General features: G+C 45.7%; 1 protein-coding gene across 4 annotated transcripts in view; it reads left to right on the forward strand.

Annotated features, from left to right (window-relative positions):
* CEP85 (centrosomal protein 85) overlaps window positions 1-23,281 on the forward strand; it is a 162,880-nt gene that overhangs the window by 138,084 nt on the left and 1,515 nt on the right. For all 4 annotated transcript variants that reach the window (XM_075351101.1, XM_075351104.1, XM_075351103.1 and 1 more), the window contains 2 exons: window positions 2,769-2,876; window positions 2,964-3,189. In XM_075351101.1, coding sequence (XP_075207216.1) covers window positions 2,769-2,876; window positions 2,964-3,189 — 334 coding nt within the window. The remainder of the gene's footprint in view (window positions 1-2,768; window positions 2,877-2,963; window positions 3,190-23,281) is intronic.

The raw sequence follows: 23,281 nt of genomic DNA on the forward strand, positions 1-23,281 counted from the left end.
TCTGAAAACTTTTGCTTCTGGAAAGAATCACGTGGGTGACAAGAAATTACAATCACCCTCCCTATACCTCACTATATGCCAGCTGTATATTGATATTAAAAGTACCAAAATTTGTTTATACTACATCACCTCATAAAGCCGGTCCATCCTAAACTCAGAAACTTGATTAAGGTCAAGGTTAAGGATTCTCTTAATGTATTCTTTTACCTATTACTGCGAAGAATACATCGCCATCCACCAAGCAAACAAGTGAGCCAGTGTACAAACGTTCAACTCACTGCTCAGCAGAAACCGTACCAGGTGACAGTCAGGGCTCTTTCACCCACTGTTATAACTCTGTACCAGTACCTTTAAAAAAAAACCTTTCAAATGCCGCTACCTTTTAACTGTTTGTTTGCCGCATTCCACAAACATGTCTATCAGCACCTTTACCCCCTGTATACTCCCAAAAATACCATTTGATAAGCTCCCATGCTGTATATATATTAGGGTGGTCTGGTCCGATGGGCGTCCTCGATGCAGCATCTGTCCCTCCTCTCTGTTCCTATTTACTTTCATTGATGTGAATGATTCGTCCTATATCATCCACATAGTGAACCGAGATCTTGCGCCTGCCCAGTAACCTCTCTTATGCACTCTTCTCTGCCATATTGTGGGCAGAGCATAGAACATCATTGTGCGAACACCAAGGTATGTAATTGCGATGTCATTTTGATTTCAGTGCTTGTGGAGTGATGTATGCTGTGCCAGCAGTAGGGCAGGGTAGAGAGCACCTGCGAGGTTTATGCGCAGGCACTATATGGCGGACGCAGGACATGTCATCCAAATCAGTCAAAGCAGGAAGACGCGATTATTAACAGAGGCGGGACAGACGCCGCAGTGACTACACCCATCAGACCGGACCACCCTAATTTACATACAGCATGGAAGCATATCAAATGGTATTTTGAGGTGTATACAGGGAGAGTCAGATGATGATAGACACATTTGTGGAATTCTGCAAAGAAAGAGTTATGCCTCGGACACACTGCGAGAAAATCGGAGCGAGTGTAATGCGATAAAACATCGCATTCCACTTGGACCAATATTAACCTATGGACTCGCTCCCATTAGCGATTTATTTTTTCAGCCCTAATCGGACCGAGAAAATAGTCGCAGCATGCTGCAAGTATAATGCGAGGCTTTCTCTCGCACCCATTCAAGTCTATGGGGCGAGAGAAACCTCGCACTGCACTCTCGTTACACTGGTGTAATGCGAGTGCAGAGCGAAAGTTGCAATTGCCAGCAACTGAAGAGAGAGGAAGATAAATCCCTCTCTCACCACCTCAGCGCCAGCCCGCCCCCCGCAGCTGTGGTCCGATCGCATGATCGGACCACAGTTGCAATGACACTCGGCTCCTGCTGTGATGCCAGCATGAGCCGAGTGTCATATGAGAATCGCAGTAATCCCCGTGTGGCCCCGGTCTTAAAGGTGGTGGCATTTGTTCAAAAACTGGTGACCGGTTTCCATAAATGGCATGTCCTGTGGATTAGCCTGTGATCAATAGGTGCCCAATTTTCAAGGGTCTGATCTGCACAGATCTCCACATACCACGCACAGATATATATACGGATCAGCTTGAGTTCCTGGATAAAAAGAAAATGAAGGCGCTATAACACTCCTCATTCTTCTGAGGGGGTTGCCCCTCCATTGATTGCACATTGATAGTCTGTACTATTACCCCTTTAAAAGGGATGTCTATTTTCCTGATCTGATAATGATAACCTATCCTAAAGCGGGCTTTACACGCTACGATATATCTAATGAGATGTCGTCGGGGTCACGTCGTAAGTGACGCACAGCCGGCATCGTTAGTGATATCGTAGCGTGTGACAGCTATGAACGAGCAGAAATACTCACCACCTCGTTCATCGTTGACACGTCGCTCATTTTCTAAAAATCGAACGTCCTGTTGTTGTTCCCGAGGCTGCACACATCGCTCCGTGTGACACCTCGGGAACGATGAACACAGCTTACCTGCGGCCGCCGGCAATGCGGAAGGAAGGAGGTGGGCGGGATGTTTACGTCCCGCTCATCTCCGCCCCTCCTCTTCTATTGGCCGGCCGCTGTGTGACGTCGCTGTGACGCCGAACGTCCCTCCCCCTTCAGGAAGTGGATGTTCGCCGCCCACAGTGAGGTCGTTTGGAAGGTAAGTACATGTGACAGGGGGTTACAGCATTGTGCGACACGGGCAACAAATTGCCCGTGCCGCACAAACGATGGGGGCGGGTGCGATCGCACGACAAATTGCAACGTGTAAAGCAGCCTTAAGGGTCAATATCTTTCATAGCCTCACCTATCAGCTGTTCGCAGCTATGGCAGCAGCTGATCGTCAGAGGTTGGTTCATTTTATAGCATTACAATAAAAGTTAAGATTTACATACTTTTCTTAACACTATCACTCCTCTACACTCAGTGTTGCCTCTCCCACCAGTCTCCAGGCATCAGCATGCGGTGGAGTGTGCCCATTTGTGCCAAATGTTGGAAAGTGCTGGACAATCCCTTTTAATAAATAATTGCAATGACTAGATATATATAGATAGATAGATAGATAGATAGAGATATAGATATATATAGATAGATAGATAGATAGATATAATTAGCAGCTTTTGTTTTTTTTGTAGGTGTTACAGGGCGATCTGCTTGAATTATGGGTCTCTCAATGTAGAGATATAATATTTTAAATATCTACTGTATATTGAGTTTGTGGCTTTTATTATCACTTTAGGATTTAGAGGAGAGAGTCTGTCAAGAAGAGGCTACAGGACAAGCTTTTAAGGAGGAATCTCTGCAAAAAGAAGCTGCGGTTCAACAGCTGAAAGCGGTTGTAAGTGATGTAAGTCACCTTTGCGCATATTCAATATTACACATGTACAGTGTAAGCATGTACGGCTGTAAACCATTGACCATTTCCTTGTTTTAGTTGGCCTCGCAAAACCAGGATCTTGTGGAGTGCAATCTCACAATACAGGAACAGCTACGCCTTGCTTCAGTAAGGGCACAGCCTTCAGATGTGGAGGGCAGTCAACTCTTCAGGCTATATAAAGAAATGAATCTCTGCCATAAGAATTTGCGATCTATATGCTGCTTACTGAGCCAAAGAGTCCAGAGTGTAGACCCTAACTTGTCCATGTTACTAGGAGTAAATTGTGAGTCTGCCAGCCTTTATTTTAATTTTCTTTTTATAACTTTATTGTACTGAGACAATTTTACTGACTGTGTGTTTTTATATCTTTTAAATTCCAGGTAATTTCACCTAGATATGAAACAGACAAGATCCCAATATTTATAAAATTATATGTTTTATTAAAGGGGTTGTCCACTACTAGGACAACTCCTTCTGATTCCACATGTTTTCCCCAGGTAAATTAAAAAAACCTATACTTGCCTCCCGTACCGGCATCGTTCCAGCGGTGCTGCGACTAATGTGATGTTGTGATGTCATGCGAGCCCCACGTCCAGTCAGCTTCTATCTCCCCGCCTACGGACTAAATGAGCAATCAACAGGAAGTGAGCACAGCTACAGCGCTTACTTCCTGTTGATTAACTCATTTGGCTTGAAGGCTGGCAGAAGGAAACAAACTCTGATTGGACATTGGGTTCACATGATGTCACAGCTACACTTGAGCCGCAGCAACGCTTTAACGGCTTCGGTATGGGAGGTTAGTATAGGCTTTTTAATTTTCCCTGGGAGAAACGTTGAATCAGAAGGTGTTGTCCTAGTAGTGGACAACCCTCTAATATATAGAGCTGTGTGTGTGTATGTATGTCCGCTAAAGGAATTTGCACCGTTGCATTTATAATCCCAAAATTTTGCACAGACCCCTCATATGACTCAGGGAACGTCATAGACTATGTTTTGAAGGAAAAAATCTAACACAGTGCTTTAGTTCAGAGGTCTCAAACATGCAGGCCGCATGCGGCCCCTAAGGCTTCTTGTTGCGGCCCGAGTGTCCGCAGACCCCGTGACAATCGTGTTACTATACTTTAATTCAGTTGATGCATTTGTGGCACAGCGTGGGCTAGGAGCTCTCTGCACTATACCAATCATGAGCGAAACAATCGCTGTTGCAGGGGTTGCCACTGCGACCAGGCTGGGAACTCATGGGGCCCGAGAAACTCAGCACTTGTTTCAGTTTAATGTGCGCCCAAGTGCGCAGATCCAACTGAAATATATTACAGCACTGACCGTCTGGTCCCTGTGCTGCAAATTGCGGCGTCACAGTAGGCAGCAGCCGTTCTGGAGCTCACACATGTCCCGGCTACTTAAGCAATTGTATATTCACTGCTCTCCACGCCCATAATCCCGCCCACCTCTTTCCACTGAAACTGGCAGTGCTGAGTGGGTGGGATTATGGGCACAGTGATCACCCGGCCGCTGGCTTTGTGCATCTGCTGGCGATGGATCCCCCACTGGGCCACTGACCGTCTCTCCTCCAGCATAAAGCAGATATGCTGCATGTTCCATCCATCAGAAGAGGGGAGAAATGCTGAGCACAGCCATCCTCGCACTCACTGCTCTGGAGCCTCACAGGGGTAAGCCCCGCCTACCAGGAGTATACCCCACCCACCGGCACGGAGCTGCTTTGGACTCTCAGGCCTGTGCAGAGAGTGCTGCAGAAATATGAGAGCCTTCTGAGGAGATTGTATCCCTCTCTCCTGCACTGCCATTGCTCTGTAGTCTGCAGTAGCAGGAGGCTCCAGAGGAACCCAATGCGACCTGAAGTGAGTACTGGAGCTCCCTGAATGATGACTCTAGCCCCACTGCCCTCTTCTATCCTCCTATTTGCTTCTCACAGCTGCACTCTTCTACTCCCCTCCCCCACAGCTGCACTCTCCTGCCCCCCTCCACCACTACCCTCTTCTATCCTCCATATTTGCCTCTCACAGCTGCACTGTCCTGCCCACTCCCCCACAGCTGCAATCTCCTGCCCTCCTCCACCACTACCCTCTTCTATCCTATTTGCCTCTCACAGCTACATTATCCTGCCCCCTCCCCCGCAGCTGCACTCTCCTGGCTCCCTCCCCCACAGCCCTGTAACTGATGATATGCCTCACCGCTGTTCTGTGATGGTGGCCGGGCCTCCACATCTTCATGGTTTGCTGTCAGACATCCAACTTTCTTATTTCTTTGTATATACAGTGTGTACAAAATGCTCACATATACAGTATATAAAGAGAAATCTAGTGTATATGGCTGCATTTGTGTGAATGTGTACACGTGTGGCATTTTTAAAATTCAGATACTAAAAAAGCAGAATTAATACGAAAAGGGCCAAAAAACCCTCTTAAAAAATATTAAAACTCGTGTACCATTAAAAATAAAACTACCATTTTTAGATGCAACATGAATAAATCTATAACATTATTTATAGCACAAATATAATGTACAGGAAACAAAGAAAAGCTGGATAGGGGGATAGGGCTATATACCAGATACAAAGGTACAAGCATGGGATGGGAAAGCTGGGTGCTGAGGGAAAGAGGCTCTTTCTCTCAGCACCCAGCTTTCCCATGCTTTGCTATAATTTTTTTCCCTCAGCACCCAGCTTTCCCATGCTCTGATATCCCTCAGAACCCAGATTTCATATATTCTGATATCTATCTTGTCCTCAGCGCCCAACTGATGCTGAGTGCTGGGTCACCCATCCATACTCTGCTATACATCTTTCCCTCACCACCCAGCTTTCCCATGCTCTGATATCAAGGGCAAGCTGGGTGCTGAGGGAAAGTTGTATAGCGGAGCATTGGAAACCTGGGTGCTGAAGACAAGATGTATATCAGAACATGGAAAGCTGGGTACTGAGGGAAAAAGGGATATCGGAGCATGGGAAAGCTGGGTGCTGAGGGAAAGAGCCAAGGGTCAGCGTAATCATCCTGTACCCCAAGGGGGGGGCTCCGGACCTAATTTTGCATCTGGGCCCATCGAACTGTAGTTACACCACTGATACCCATGTCAAGCAGGCAACATCGCTGCATGAAGTCACCTGCTTGCCTGTGAATGGTAGAGTGCAGAGAGCTCCTAGCGCGCGCTGCACTGCAAATAAATCAAGTGTAGTAAAGCCCTGCCGACGCCGGCCCACTGCATAGTAACACGATCGTCACGGGGTCTACGGGTCTGCAGGCCACAACAAGCAGAAGTGGAAATGGAAACTTGAGAAGAATTTTTTTTTTTTGTGTGTGTGTATGTCAAAAAACAGCTTAATAGGGAACCAAGATGAGGACTGGAGACATTACTACTTGGGCACAATGGCACAATGCTACAAGGATGGGCACAATGCTACAAAGATGGGCACAATGCTACTGGGCACATTACTACTGGGCACAAGGATGGGGTACATTACTACTGGGCACATTGCTACTGGCCAAGAGAAAGAGATAAAAAAAAATGTTTTTACTATTAAAAATGCTTTTTTACATCTAAACGTAACAAAGTGCAGGTTTGTAAACAAGCAAAAAATGTTCATAAAAAGAGATCCAAAGGTGTATAGAAGAAAATACATGCAATCATTAAAATGTCACTTGGCCCTGCAAAGAATGCGGCCCCCAAATATTTTTTTTTCTTTGTGCGGCCCATACATCCAGCCGAGTTTGAGACCCCTGCTTTAGTTATTCGCCAAAAAACCTGCTTGCGTTAGTCAATGGAGCTGGGAGCTACAGGCCATTAGATGGAGCTCTTATTGGCTGCTGTAGACAACGAAGGACATTCTTAATATAAGAAGCTCATGTGTCAGTAATATATCGGTAAAGACCGAGACACATACATACAGACTCACAGAGACAGATACAAAGACAGGAACTCACAGACGCAGAGAGAGGGAAATGCAGAGAGAGGGACACACTTAGGGGAACTTTGCACATTGCGACATCGCTACTGCGATATCGTCGGGGTCAAATCGAAAGTGACGCACATCCGGCGCCAGTAACGACGTCGCAACATGTAAAGCCTAGATGCACCGATAAACTATCGCAAAAGCGTCGAAAATCGGTGATCTGTGTAGTGTCAGACATTTTCATAATGTCGCACCAATAGAAGATACGATGTTGTTCCTTCGGCAGCATACATCGCTGTGTGTGAAGCCACAGGAGCGAGGAACATCTCCTTTCCTGCCTCCACCGGCTATGCGGAAGGAAGAAGGTGGGCGGGATGTTTACGTCCCGCTCATCTCCGCCCCTCCGCTTCTATTGGCCGCCTGCCGTGTGACGTCGCCGTAACGCCGCACGACCCGCCCCCTTAAGAAGGAGGCGGGTCGCCGGCTAGTGCGACGTCGCAGAGCAGGTAAGTGCGTGTGAATCTGCCGTAGCGATAATGTTCGCTACGGCAACTATCACAAGATATCGCATGTGTGACGGGGGCGGGTACTATCGCGCTCGGCATCACTATCATCGGCTAGCGATGTCACAACGTGCAAAGTACCCCTTAGTTACTTTCCCGGGCAACTCCAGGAACTACAGATAATTTTAAATAAACTTAAAATAACAAGATAAAAAGCAAAGTTTCTCAATAGAAATGAAACACACAATCCAGATTAAGGTTAAAGTTTACTTTAAATAGTCATGATACTAACAGCAGGATGACAATGTTCATATATAGGTATAAAAAGAAGAACCCAGTATGATTTACAAATAATACCACACAATTGGTCAAATCCATCTACGGACACTCCAATAATCAGAATATATCAAAACAGGAAGAAATACGAATTTTTTCATCCAAAAAGGAGTATACTATGTCTCAATACCTCAAAATAATTTTATTGACATTCAAATTTAGAACAACACCACACAATAAAATAGTAAATTGCAGTCAAAAAAGTGTATATCGGGGTGTAGCGGTATCTATATTGCACATAATATCCAATAAAGTGACCAGTGCTGTGTCAAAATACACATAATCATGGTTTATCAGTAAATATCGCATCAGATTCTTGAATTAACAAGATAACTATAGTGCAGATCAACAAACTTGATATGTGGAACAAGTTTTAGTACAATAGTACAATAGTCACTGTATTATAACTTTGTTCATATTGCACAACCCCAGGGAGTTCAATGTTATGCTGGAATCTATTTATAACAGTCCTCCTCCCATGCTGAATCAGAGTCGCTCCATCCGATGTTACTGCATGTGTGCGCTATTCAGTGACACCCATGCGTCACCACAGCGTGCCATTTGTAAATAAATTATTCAGCGGACAAGGGATGGAGAGAGCTGGATCAGTATGAACAAGTGTACCAAAATAGTTCCAATCAGTCACTGGACTTTAATCGGTAAAAAATAAGTCACCCATTAGAACATGTGCTAGGTTTCTGATGCTACAAATCAGTGCCGCACTCAAGCAGCCTCCTAGATGTCAGCTGTAATCACCAATGATAATTATGCCTTAAATTCGCCGTCCGGCAAAATACAAGACCTACGATACAAAGTGCTGGCATGACATCATACGAATGAAGCAACGGTTACCTTAGTGTATTCACCGCAAACACCCGATCCCCGACACGTGTTTCGCTCCCGGCTTCTACAGGGGGCATGTCGGGTCACGGTAGCTGAGGGAATTATATACTCCGCAAACACCCGATCCCCGACACGTGTTTCGCAAACACCCGATCCCCGACACGTGTCATGCCAGCACTTTGTATCGTAGGTCTTGTATTTTGCCGGACGGCGAATTTAAGGCATAATTATCATTGGTGATTACAGCTGACATCTAGGAGGCTGCTTGAGTGCGGCACTGATTTGTAGCATCAGAAACCTAGCACATGTTCTAATGGGTGACTTATTTTTTACCGATTAAAGTCCAGTGACTGATTGGAACTATTTTGGTACACTTGTTCATACTGATCCAGCTCTCTCCATCCCTTGTCCGCTGAATAATTTATTTACAAATGGCACGCTGTGGTGACGCATGGGTGTCACTGAATAGCGCACACATGCAGTAACATCGGATGGAGCGACTCTGATTCAGCATGGGAGGAGGACTGTTATAAATAGATTCCAGCATAACATTGAACTCCCTGGGGTTGTGCAATATGAACAAAGTTATAATACAGTGACTATTGTACTATTGTACTAAAACTTGTTCCACATATCAAGTTTGTTGATCTGCACTATAGTTATCTTGTTAATTCAAGAATCTGATGCGATATTTACTGATAAACCATGATTATGTGTATTTTGACACAGCACTGGTCACTTTATTGGATATTATGTGCAATATAGATACCGCTACACCCCGATATACACTTTTTTGACTGCAATTTACTATTTTATTGTGTGGTGGTGTTCTAAATTTGAATGTCAATAAAATTATTTTGAGGTATTGAGACATAGTATACTCCTTTTTGGATGAAAAAATTCGTATTTCTTCCTGTTTTGATATATTATGATTTACAAATAGTATGAATCTATCTTAACTTCTTCGAGACACATGACGTGCTGGGTACGTCATGGATTGTCAGGTTAATCCCAGCGATTCCTGCACATGTCAGCTGATTTGAACAGCTGACGTGTGCAGCTATCAGGCACGAGTGGATCCGGGACCCACTCGTGCCTGTTAACTCCTTGCATCTCATTGTCAAAATGTGACAGTGAGATGAAAGTGCGCCGCGGTAAGCATTCACTGACCCAGCGCCATCGGAAGTCACATGACATAATCTGATGGTTGTCATGGTTGCACAGGGTGCATGTGATGACTCCTGTAACTATCATGAGTCACTTCCTCTTACACCCGGCAAAGCGCCGTGTGAGAGAGCAGGGCTGTGAAGTCTGAGTCGGAGCTCATTTTGGTGGAGTTGGAGTCAGTATAAAATGCACCGACTCCGACTCCTAAAATATATACCGTAATAAATTGGGGACAGTAGTGCAATGCAGAATGTGCTGAATATTTATTTTTTCATAGGAATTTGGGAAAGTTATGAAATGTCCTATAAATGTCTGTTCTATTCCAGATCTAAGGCTACATTCACACACAGCGTTTTTGAGAATATGTTTTTCAGCTGCAAAAGCAGATCAGCTTTGTAAAAATCCGCTTCACCTGAAAGGTTTTTGAGCTCATAGATAATGCTTTCAATAGCAAAAGCAGATTAGAAAGCCGCCACAAACTGACATGCTCATTCTTTGTGAGGATCCTCACAAAACACTGTGTCTGAATGTCCTATCTTGAGACCCATTGACTTTGCTGGGATGCCCAGAGTCACTGCATTTCACTGAATTATTTTGCCATCAATGTTCGATATGTTTGTGACAAGAAAGAAATTGTTAGTAAGACACTGGCAGTAAAAGATAGTAAAGCTCATCGCACCAGCCAGTTTCTCCAGGCCTTAGTGGCAAAAGTTCTGTAAGATTAGGAACGCAAAAGAGAACAGGTTCTTTCTATTGTAACGAACAATGCTTCAAACATAAGTACAATTAAACTGATGAATGAGAATAATGAACAACAGCTAGAAGAAAATTTAGGATTCAGTATGTGTGAGATGGAAGGCCACAGTGCTGTTCATGTAACTGAGGAACAAACATATTACAAGAGAAGAACAGCAAAATGATACTTTAGGATTAGATGATCTTGTTGAAGCTGTTTCAAAACACTCCTATTCATCACACGCGCTGTGTTGTGCACACGCTGCAGCTGGCAATAAGAGAATCTGCAAGAGGGACCCTGGTTTCACACATCCGTCTTTTCGCCGGTTTGGCGGATGCGGCGCACTCCAGTACAGTGTATACAGTACAGTGGCAGTGTGACAAACGACGGTCACATGATTTCATGTGACCCGGAAGTTGTGTTGCTGCCACTGTACTGTATCGTACTGTACTGGCATGCGCCACATCCGCCAAACCGGCGAAAAGCCAGATGTGTGAAACTGGGCGTACATGCTGGAAATCTGATTGGAAAAGTGAGGAAGTTGGTTATTGCCGCCAGAACCCCTAAAATTGATTCCATCTTGAAGAGACGTGCGGGGAAAGGGGCAATTGTTGATCAAGCCACTCGGTGAGGCAGCACTTATTTAATGACTGAGTGATTGCTTGAACTAAAATCGTTTCTTATAGATATAGTGAACCCTCAAGTAACCTTAAATGAAGGTCAATGGACACAGGTGGCTGAATTGAAGGAATTGCTTAATCACCCATTTACTGAGACTAAAAAATTACAAGCTGAGGATTTAACTCCTGGCATTTTCATAAGGGAGTGGAAGAACTTGCTATTTTCCTGTCCCAAAGAGGAGGTTTAATCGCAGATGGCATTTCTGCTTCAATGAAACGGAGAGAGACACAGCTATTGGAAAATAAAATTTTTCTGGCAGCTGTTTATGTGGACCCAAGTCATCATATACTGCTTGATAATTAACCGCTTACTAAAGGAAAACAAGCTTTGAGTGAGGTAGCAGTTAGGATGAGCAGCTACAGGACTGCCAGGCGGAAGAGGACTTGGGTCCTGACAGTGCTACTGCTGCCATATTTTCATCCTCATCAGATGAGGAGTTTAACTTTGATAAGTATTTGGATGACATGGAGCAGCAAAGTGTTGCTGCAAGGAAAAAGATTTCACTCCGTCTCCTATAGCAGCAGATTGACCAGATTTCAGTAAAATTTTTCACTTGCTCTCAAATAAATAGAAAAATTCAACCGTTCATCAAAACTGACTGTGCATGAGGCAATTCCTTTATACCCGGAAATTGTTAGAGATGTTGCCCATGTGGTTACGGCCTTGCCTCCAACTCAAGTTAGTGTAGAGAGGTTGTTCTCTAGCCTTAAAATTATTAGGTCAGATTTGAGGTCATCTATGAAGGAGGATCTGATGGAAGCAATTCTATTTCTAAATGTCGCTTTATACGCAATGACATCGCTAACAAGATGTCGTTGGGGTCACGGAATTAGTGACGCACATCCGGCCTAGTTAGTGACGTCGCTGCATGTGAAACGCACGAACGTCCGTTAACGATCAAAATTACTTACCTTATTCTTTTGACACGCCGTCCATTTCCCAAATATCATTGCTGTTGCAGGACGCAGGTTGTTCGTCTTTCCTGTGGCAGCACACATCACTGTGTGACACCCCGGGAACGACTAACAACACCATACCTGCGTCCACCCACAGTGAGGAAGGAAGGTGGTGGGCGGGGATATTTGTCCCGCTCATCTCCGCCCCTGCGATTCTATTGGGCGGCTGCTTAGTGACGTTGCTATGACGCCAAACGAACCGTTCCCCCCCCTTAGAAAGGAGGCGGTACGCTGGTCACAGCGACGTCGCTAGGCAGGTAAGTATGTGTGACGGGTGTTAGCGATGTTGTGCGCCACGGGCAGCGATTTGCCCTTGATGCACAACCGACGAAGGCGGGTACGCTCGCTAGCGAGATCGCAGCGTATAAAGTGCCCTTTAGAACAAATTCATAGACTGCACAAATGTTTAGTATGTTTTTGTTGAAAACTGTTTTTTGACACTTACCTAGTGTATTACGTAGTGTTATATATAACAGTATGTAATACACTATGTAAGTGGCAAAAAACAGTTTTCAACAAAAACATACTAAATAATAACATTTAGTATATTGCTTATATTTAAGTGAAAAATTTATTGTAGTACAATGTGAACATCAGACATTTAATCATTTTTATGATACAATAATCAAGATATTTAGATAGAACATAAAATATATTTATTGTAATACAACTTTAGAACACAAACTGTAAGAAATTGTAAATATGTAATACACTATTATATACGGAGTCGTGGAGTCGGTGCAAGGGAAATTGAGGAGTCTGAGTCGAAGGTTTGGCTTACCGAATCCACAGCCCTGTGTGAGAGTAAAGCAGTTTTTCTGCAGATCTCAGCTGTGCGGTTGTGAGCTACAGAAAGGAACAAGCGATCAGACTGCTGATCCTTATAGTCCCCTAGGGGGACTAGTAAAATAAAGTTTAAAAAATTAAAAAAAAATAAACCCTAAAAGTTCAAATCACCCCTCATTCGCCCCATTGAAAATTAAAAGGTTAAAAAAATATATACACACACTTGATATTGCCGCGTTCAGAAATGTATCAAAATATATAATCAATCTGATCAGTAAACTCTGTAGCGGCAAAAAAAATCCAAACTCCAAAATTAAGTTTTTTTGGTTGCCGCATATTTTGCTCAAGATGCGATAACAGGCGATCAAACCGTAGCATCTGCGCAAAAATTGTACCGTTAAAAACGTCAGCTCGAGACGCAAAAAATAAGGAATCACTGAGCTATAGAGCCCGAAAAATAATGCTACAGTTTGTGGAAAATGGCACAAAAAGTGCACCATTTTCTTGGACAAACTTGAGAATTTTTTTAACCTATTAGATAAAAGAACACCTGTACATGTTTGGTGTCTACGAACTCATACCAACCTGAGGCATCAATCCGACACATCAGTTTTACTATATAGTGAACACAGTGAATAAAATATCCCAAAACAAACAGGCAGTCACGCTTTTTTTGCAATTTTTTCGCACTTGCAATTTTTTTGGTAAAACTAATAGTTTCATTCAAAAGTAGAACTCGTCCCTCAAAAGGTAAGCCCTTACATGGGAAGATTGACGGAAAAATAAAAAAGATACAGCTCTCGGAAGAAGTGGAGAAAAAAAAAAAAAAACAAAACAGAAAATCGTCCGGGAGTGAAGGGGTTAAAGTGCAATAGAATGAGAGTGATCTTATGCCCCTTTATGTAGTCTCTCTTTCTCTCTTTCTCTTTCTTTCTTTCTCTCTTTCTCTCTCTTTTTCTCTCTTTCTCTCTCTTTCTCTGTCTCTTTCTTTCTCTTTCTCTATGTATGGGAATAATAGTATGGGCATTACTGTATAACACTGTTTCCACAGCAGATATTTAAGTACAAAATGCAAACACATGCAAGTAAGTAAAGTTGCTGTAAATGTATTTATATTTGAGTGCATATTAATGTATGGTCAGATTTGAAGACAAAATTAAGTACCGTATGCTACTGAAAATTAAAGCATGATTGTTGGTTTATAGTGAGAGTGCCATGCCGTACTGCTATTTGGATAACCTGTCCCTGTGCCCCTGTATTTGATATTTGCCTATATAGCGAAATATCCTCTTTAAGTCAATAAAAGGTTTCTAGAATACGTGGGGCTCTAGGTAATTTCCTGATTTGTAGCCCATCTTCTGCCTTGTCTTCAGCCTATTGACAAGTTACATTCTGGCTGTGAAAATGGAATGCGTTGAAGGTTAGGTAATATGATACATTTTATGGTATCTTGAGATGAGTATTACAGTAAGAATGTATTCAGTGTTTTTTTTGGTCTGATTTTACTGGGAATGAAAGAACATTTAGAAAAAATGAACATGCTGGTTGAGGCCACTTCCACAGCATTAGATTATTGACCATACATGTTGTGCAGTATACTGAACCTCTGTACTTGGCAGGTAGTTATAGTGTAAAGCATTTTTCAATTATGTTACATTGGGAAATTTTCACTTTCTACTACTGCAAAGGTCATTTTTTTGCTAATATTATTTTTAAAGAGTTTCACAATAAGACATTAAGATACATTTGTCAAATGAGGTTGTCCGTATTTGGGCAAAATCATACCTTCCCCCTTAAGTGCATGAACTCTGACATAAATCATTTTTGCCATTGGGCTCCATTGAAACTGTTGCTCCATTTGTTTCTTTTGCCAATGTGTTGCACTGTAAATGGCTGGCTGCAGAATGAGTTAGCGGTGAAACAGTCAGCCAGCTATGATGGTATAATCAGGATTTTCTGATCTGCTCTCAGCTGATTTATGCCAAACTGCTAAATTATTACTGAAACCCAATTGTAACAAAAAAATGCCCCAAAGGAGGAAAAACCATTAATGGCATGTTCTTTGGATAAGACTGTGATCAATACGTGTCCAATTTTCAAGGGTCTGATCTGCACGGAACTCCACAGACCAGGCATAGATAAACAGGCAAAAATTAAGAGACCACTGCAAAATTTTCAGTTTTTCTGATTTTTCTCTTTATAGGTATATTTTTGAGTAAAATGTAAATTGTTCTTTTATTCTATAAACTACTGACAACATGTCTCTGAATTTCCAAGCAATAAATTTGTAATTTGTATTTATTTTCTTAAAATGAGAAATGGTCAAAATAACAAAAAATGCATTGCTTTGAGACCTCAAATAATGCAAAGAAAACAAGTTCATAATAATTTATCCATATATCCACACCCTCATTTGAATACCCAGAAAATTGCATTTTTTTAATCTATAAAATAGAAAGTTAGATGTAGTTTTATTTAGATGCCTGAGGAAGGCGGTTGTTTCCGCCGAAACACGTTGTATCTGTTTTTTATTTCCGTATGTGTAATGTTTTTTGAACAATAAATTCCAATTGTTGACAAGAGGTTTCAAAATCATCACTACGGGGAGAACGGCCACTATAGAATTGATTCACTCCATTTTTAATGTTTTAACTCAGGTTAAAAAATTTAATATGCAACTGCTGAACTGCTTACATTTTTCACCAGGAGTGGAATAAGGTCACCCAAAAGCAGTGTGAAAGACTGGTGGAAAGCAGCCAAGATGCATGAAAGCTGCGATTAAAAATAATGCTTATTCCACAAAATATTGATTTCTGAACTCTTCCTGAGTTAAAACATTAGTATTATTGTATCTAAATGATTATGAACTTGTTTTCTTTTCATTATTTGAGGTCTGAAAACAATGTTTTTTTTTATTTATTTTGACCATTTCTCATTTTCAGAAAATAAATACAAAGTTTATTGCTTGGAAATTCGGAGACATGTCAGTAGTTTATAGTATAAAAGAACAATTTATATTTTACTCAAAAATATAAAAAATATACCTATAAAGAGAAAAATCAAAAAAACTGAAAATTTTGCAGTGGTCTCTTAATTTTTGCTGTATGTACAGATCAGCTAAAGTTCCTAGATAAAACAACAAGGTGCTATAAGGCCCTGTGCACACGCTGCTGTTTTTGATGCGTTTTTTTTGTTTGTTTTTTTTTAAATCGGCATTAAAGTCTGCATCTCTCTCCTGAAGCCAGCAAAGTCAGTGGGGTTTTTGATTAGCTGTGCACATGCTGCGGTTTTTTTCCATTCTTTTCGGTGCAGTTCTTAATGCAAAAAAAATCTGCAATATGTCAATTATCGGTCCGGTTTTGCAGTCTTATTCACCCATTGACTTCAATGTTGTCATGAAATAATGCCGCTAATCTCCAGGTGTGTTCACTAAAGGCCCCTTTACACACTGAAACGTTCTAGCAATCCCACCAGCGATCCTGACCTGGCCGGGAACGCTGGAAAGTTGCTAGTGAGCTGTCAAACAGGCAGATCTGGCCAACGATGCAGCAGCGATACGGACCTGCAGAACGACCTCACTGGTCGTTGGGGACGTGTCACACAGCAGGGGACGCTATAGCACGCTGGGTTCTAAGTCGCTAACGATGTCGTTGTAACTGTGTCAAACACACTGATGCATGCTGCGCAGCGGGAAACAAAGGACAAAAAAATGGTCCTGAAAGATTTATAGCGATCAGCAACCTCACAGCGGGGGCCAGGTCGCTGATGCGTGTCCCACACTGCAATGTCTCTGGGGAGGTCGCTGTTACGTCACAAAACCGGTGACGTTACAAGGATATCGCTAGCGATGTTGCAGTGTATAAAGGGGCCTTAAGACGTTTTCCGTCTGGTTTGAGAGGCGTTATTTCAACTTGACCACATCAGGAAAACTTCCATCTTTATCTCTTTTCAAGCAGCATTACTTCCAGGTCCGACAATTATCTGTAATTAATAGTCACTGCTTTCCCCGCCCACCGGCGTATCTGATTGGCTACAGTCAGACTCCGCCCCATTGACAGTGTCTGTTGATTCGTTGGAATCACAGGCACTGTCTCTGGGTCTATATCATAGTATAAAACAATTGGTGTGTGGTCCCTCCCTGTATTGATATTAGCACATATAAAGCTGGCTGCAGCCCACAGCCATGCACTTATCTTGGCTGTGTATCAAAATAAGAGAAACCACATGAGGCTTTTTCTTCAGCGCTCTATTGGGAGACCCAGACGATTGGGGTATAGCTACTGCCCTCTGGAGGCCACACAAAGCACTACATTAAAAGTGCAAGGCCCCTCCCCCTCTGGCTATACCCCCCCCGTGATATCACGGGTTCTCCAGTTTTAGCTTTGTGTGCGAAGGAGGTCAGACATTCCATGCATAGCTCCACAGATTTTAGTCAGCAGTAGCTGCTGACTGTTTCGGATGGAAGAAAAGAGGACACATATAGTGTCCCCAGCATGCTCCCTTCTCACCCCTGGATGGTGTTGTAAGGTTGAGGTACCTATTGCTGGTACAGGGCTGGAGCCTGACATGCTGTTTTCCTTCCACATCCCCTGGTAGGGCTCTGTGGAAGTGGGATCCTGCCGGCCTCTCAGCTCTGATGCCGGGCTCCATCCACAGACCCATTAGAACCTGATGGAGACGGAGCAGGAGTACGATCAGGGACAGGCCCTGCATCATACAGGTACTCTGTGTCCCCGGCAGGCACAGACACACTCCGGGCTGGCTGGGTGTTGTAGTGCGCCGGGGACCGCAACGTGGAGTTGGTGTCCCTACAGATTACTGGGGGATTGTTTGTGTTTGGGAACGCAGCGCCGACCCCCTCTGGACCGGGCGGCGCTGCTGTGACTTGTGGTGCGCCGGGGATCCGCCGTCCGCGCTTTTACGGCGGCGGCGGTTATAAATTTAGTCCCCGGCTTTTTGGGCCTAGGACGCCGGCAGCTCCGTTTCGTTCCCGCCCCCACCCTGTCATTCAGGGTAGGGGAGAGACGCTGTTCGCTAGCAGCGACGAGGGCTGGAGCCTGTTTTACATGCTCCAGCCCTCTCACTTGGCACAGAGGGAAGCAGGCTTCCCGCTCTTGGCCAGGAACGCCCAGGGCCCGCCCCCCTTCCTCTCTCGAGACGCCGGCAGCCATTACATGCATGCCTGGCTGGAGGAAGGACGCAAGGCTCTGGGAGACCTGGACTAGGGGCTATCTGGCGACCACACACCCGCTTTTTAAGCGGGCGGTAAGCGATTTTTCTGTGCTGGTCCCTCTAGTGCCTCACAGTGTATCAGTGTACTGGGTACAGATATATAGATATTGTATTTCTTGCACTGTGAGGTGCGCTTCTGGCTGCATATCCCAGATCACTCTGTGGAAGCAGCAACATGTCATCCTCAAAACGCAAGGCGGCCAAGGCAAAAAGGGCTGTGTATACTGCGTGTGCTGCATGTGGGGCTAATCTACCAGCAGGCTCCGATGATCCCCATTGTGTGCAATGCTCCGACCCGGTGCTGCTTCGCCAGCCGGAGTCGGGAGAGGTAGCGACCCAGGCTGAGACGCTTGTAAGTTCTGCCCCGGTGACAGGGACGGACTTTGCAGTTTTTGCAGATAACATGTCTGTATCTATGGCAAAAATCCTTGAAACCTTGCAATCTATGCATGGGGCTCAGTCCCTGGGCACGGCGAGGCCTCTGTCCTCAGGTCCCCCTTACTTGGAATGTATCCAGCCCACAGGGGGGTCCCCGGCTTCACAGGCCGAGGATTATGACTCAGATGATGGCCCCAGCCACCCTAAGCGAGCTCGCTGGGAAAGACCCTCGACGTCTTCACACTGCTCAGGGTCTCAGCGCAATCAGTCTCCCTGTGATGTGTCTGATGAGAGTGATCAGGAATCCACTCCTGGAACCCCTCTCAACCTGGATACCCCGGATGGGGATGCCATGGTAAACGACCTTATCTCAGCCATCAATAGGCTGTTGGATATTTCTCCCCCAGCCCCTTCAGCAGAAGAGGCGGCTGCGGAGCAGGAAAAGTTTCGTTTCCTTTATCCCAAGCGTAAATTGAGTGCTTTGTTAGATCACTCTGACTTCAGAGAATCAATCCAGAAGCACGACGCTCACCCAGAAAGGCGTTTCTCTAAACGATCTAAAGATACGCGTTTCCCTTTCCCCCCTGAGGTGGTCAAGCGCTGGACACAGTGTCCAAAGGTAGACCCCCCGATTTCCAAACTTGCAGCTAGATCCATAGTTGCAGTGGAGGATGGCGCTTCACTTAAAGATGCCAATGACAGACAGATGGACCTTTGGTTAAAATCTGTCTATGAAGCTATCGGCGCGTCGTTTGCTCCGGCATTCGCAGCCGTATGGGCACTCCAGGCTATTTCAGCTGGCTTAGCAAAAGTGGATGCTATCATGCATCCAGCAGTGCCGCAAGTGGCGCACCTTACCACGCAGATGTCGGCGTTTGCGTCTTACGCTATCAATGCGGTCCTAGAATCTACCAGTCGCACCTCAATGGCGTCCGCCAATTCGGTAGTTTTGCGCAGAGCCTTGTGGTTAAAGGACTGGAAAGCAGATGCTGGTTCCAAAAAATGTTTAACCAGTTTGCCTTTGTCTAGAGATAGACTGTTTGGCGAGCCATTGGCTGACATCATTAAGCAGTCCAAGGGTAAAGACTCCTCTTTACCACAACCCAGAACATCCAAACCTCAGCAGAAAAAGTGGCAGCAGAGGTTTCAGTCCTTTCGAGGTTCGGGCAAGACACCATTTACCTCGTCCAAAGGGACTCAGAGGACGCAAAGAAACTCAGATTCGTGGCGGACTCACACACGCCCCAAGAAAGCAAATGGAGGTACCGCTTCCAAAGCGGCTACCTCATGACTTCCAGCCCCCCCCCGCCGCATCGCCGGTCGGGGGCAGGCTCTCCCGCTTTTCCGGCATTTGGATGTCACAGGTCAAAGACCGGTGGGTGACGGACATTTTGTCTCGCGGGTACAGAATCGAGTTCAATTCTCGTCCTCCAGCTCGGTTCTTCAGAACCTCCCCACGTCCAGACCGAGCAGATGCTCTGCTGCAGGCGGTGGATTCCCTAAAAGCGGAAGGAGTGGTTATCCCAGTCCCTCCTCAGGAACAAGGGCAAGGGTTTTACTCCAATCTATTTGTGGTTCCAAAAAAGGACGGCTCGTTCCGTCCTGTTCTGGACCTAAAACGGCTCAACAAACATGTGCACGCCAGGAGGTTCCGGATGGAAACCCTCCGCTCTGTCATTGCCTCAATGTCCAGAGGAGACTTCCTTGCCTCAATAGACATCAAAGATGCTTATCTCCACGTGCCAATTGCTACAGAACATCAACGTTTTCTACGTTTTGTGATAGGAGACGACCATTTTCAGTTCGTAGCTCTTCCATTTGGTCTGGCGACAGCCCCACGGGTCTTCACCAAGGTCATGGCGGCGGTGGTAGCAGTCTTGCACTCTCAGGGACACTCGGTGATCCCTTACCTAGACGACTTATTGGTCAAAGCTCCCTCTCAGGAGGCATGTCAGCACAGCCTGAATGCTACGCTGGAGACTCTACAGTCTTTCGGATGGATCATCAACTTTCCAAAGTCGATCCTATCACCGACTCAGTCACTAACGTATCTTGGCATGGAGTTTCATACTCTAGCAGCGATAGTGAAGCTTCCGCTGGACAAGCAGCGGTCACTACAGACAGGGGTGCAATCTCTTCTGCAGGGCCAGTTGCATCCCTTGCGGCGCCTCATGCATTTCCTAGGGAAGATGGTGGCAGCCATGGAAGCAGTTCCCTTTGCGCAGTTTCATCTGCGTCCACTTCAATGGGACATTCTCCGCCAATGGGACGGGAAGTCAACGTCCCTGGACAGGAAAGTCTCGCTTTCCCAGACGGCCAAAGACTCTCTACAATGGTGGCTCCTTCCCACCTCATTGTCTCAGGGAAGATCCTTCCTGCCCCCATCCTGGGCAGTAGTCACGACAGACGCGAGTCTGTCAGGGTGGGGAGCAGTATTTCTCCACCACAGGGCTCAGGGGACGTGGACTCCGCAGGAGTCCACCCTTCAGATCAATGTTCTGGAGATCAGAGCAGTGTATCTTGCTCTACTGGCCTTCCAACAGTGGCTGGAAGGAAAGCAGATCCGAATCCAATCGGACAACTCCACAGCGGTGGCATACATCAACCACCAAGGAGGGACGCGCAGTCGGCAAGCCTTCCAAGAAGTCCGGCGCATTCTAATGTGGGTGGAGGACAGAGCATCCACCATATCCGCGGTTCACATCCCAGGCGTAGAAAACTGGGAAGCAGACTTCCTCAGTCGCCAGGGCATGGACGCAGGGGAATGGTCCCTTCACCCGGACGTGTTTCAGGAAATCTGTCGCCGCTGGGGAGTGCCGGACGTCGACCTAATGGCATCCCGGCACAACAACAAGGTCCCGGCATTCATGGCGAGGTCGCGCGATCAAAGAGCTCTGGCGGCAGACGCCTTGGTTCAAGATTGGTCGCAGTTTCAGCTCCCATACGTGTTTCCGCCTCTGGCGCTCTTGCCCAGAGTGCTACGCAAGATCAGATCCGAGTGCAGCCGCGTCATACTCGTCGCTCCAGACTGGCCGAGGAGGTCGTGGTATCCGGATCTGTGGCATCTCACGATCGGTCGACCGTGGTCACTGCCAGACCGACCAGACTTACTGTCCCAAGGGCCGTTTTTCCATCAGAATTCTGCGGCCCTGAACCTGACTGTGTGGCCATTGAGTCCTGGATCCTAGCATCTGCTGGATTATCTCAGGGAGTCGTTGCCACAATGAGACAAGCTAGAAAGTCGAATTCGGCTAAGATCTACCACAGAACGTGGAAGATTTTCTTGTCCTGGTGCTCTGCTCAGGGAGTGTCTCCCTGGCCATTTGCATTGCCCAAGTTTCTTTCCTTCCTGCAATCGGGGTTAGAAAAGGGCTTGTCGCTCAGCTCCCTTAAAGGGCAAGTTTCGGCACTATCCGTGTTTTTTCAGAAGCGTCTAGCACGTCTTCCTAAGGTGCGCACGTTCCTGCAGGGGGTCTGTCATATTGTGCCCCCGTACAAGCGACCGTTAGATCCATGGGATCTGAACAGGGTACTAGTTGCTCTCCAGAAGCCGCCCTTCGAGCCTCTGAAGGAAGTTTCCTTTTCTCGGCTGTCGCAGAAAGTGGCGTTTCTTGTTGCGATCACATCGCTTCGGCGAGTGTCTGAGCTGGCAGCTCTGTCATCTAAGGCTCCCTTCCTGGTGTTCCACCAGGACAAGGTTGTGCTGCGCCCCATTCCGGAGTTTCTTCCGAAGGTCGTATCCTCTTTTCATCTTAATCAGGATATTTCCTTGCCTTCCTTTTGCCCTCATCCGGTTCACCGGTATGAAAAGGCCTTACGTTTGCTAGATCTGGTGAGAGCACTCAGAATCTACATTTCCCGCACGGCGCCCATACGCCGTGCCGATGCACTTTTCGTCCTTGTCGCTGGTCCGCGCAAGGGGTTGCAGGCTTCTAAAGCCACCCTGGCTCGATGGATCAAAGAACCAATTCTAGAGGCCTACCGTTCTGCGAGGCTTCCGGTTCCTTCAGGGCTAAAAGCCCACTCCACCAGAGCCGTGGGTGCGTCCTGGGCATTACGTCACCAGGCTTCGGCTCAACAGGTGTGCCAGGCGGCTACCTGGTCCAGTCTGCACACTTTCACCAAGCATTATCAGGTGCATACCTATGCTTCGGCGGATGCCAGCTTAGGTAGAAGAGTCCTGCAGGCGGCAGTGACACCCCCGTAGGGGAGGGCTGTTTTGCAGCTCTAACATGAGGTTTTTATTTACCCACCCAGGGACAGCTTTTGGACGTCCCAATCGTCTGGGTCTCCCAATAGAGCGCTGAAGAAGAAGGGAATTTTGTTACTTACCGTAAATTCCTTTTCTTCTAGCTCTTATTGGGAGACCCAGCACCCGCCCTGTTGTCCTTCGGGATGTTTTTTTGTTGTTTGCGGGTACACATGTTGTTCATGTTGAACGGTTTTTCAGTTCTCCGATGTTATTCGGAGTTAATTTGTTTAAACCAGTTATTGGCTTCCTCCTTCTTGCTTTGGCACTAAAACTGGAGAACCCGTGATATCACGGGGGGGGTATAGCCAGAGGGGGAGGGGCCTTGCACTTTTAATGTAGTGCTTTGTGTGGCCTCCAGAGGGCAGTAGCTATACCCCAATCGTCTGGGTCTCCCAATAAGAGCTAGAAGAAAAGGAATTTACGGTAAGTAACAAAATTCCCTTCTTTAATTGCTTTAAAAAACAGCATGTGGTCTCCACTAATTTTGATACTCAGCCATGATAAAGCCCGACAGCTGGGGCTGGTAGTCTCAGCCTGGGGAGTCCCATGGTTATTGGGACCCCCCTCCCCTCCCAGGCTAAGAATAGCCACCTGCAGC

The sequence above is a fragment of the Anomaloglossus baeobatrachus genome, chromosome 5 (genome assembly GCF_048569485.1).
Source record: "Anomaloglossus baeobatrachus isolate aAnoBae1 chromosome 5, aAnoBae1.hap1, whole genome shotgun sequence".
In the NCBI taxonomy this organism is placed as follows: domain Eukaryota; kingdom Metazoa; phylum Chordata; class Amphibia; order Anura; family Aromobatidae; genus Anomaloglossus; species Anomaloglossus baeobatrachus.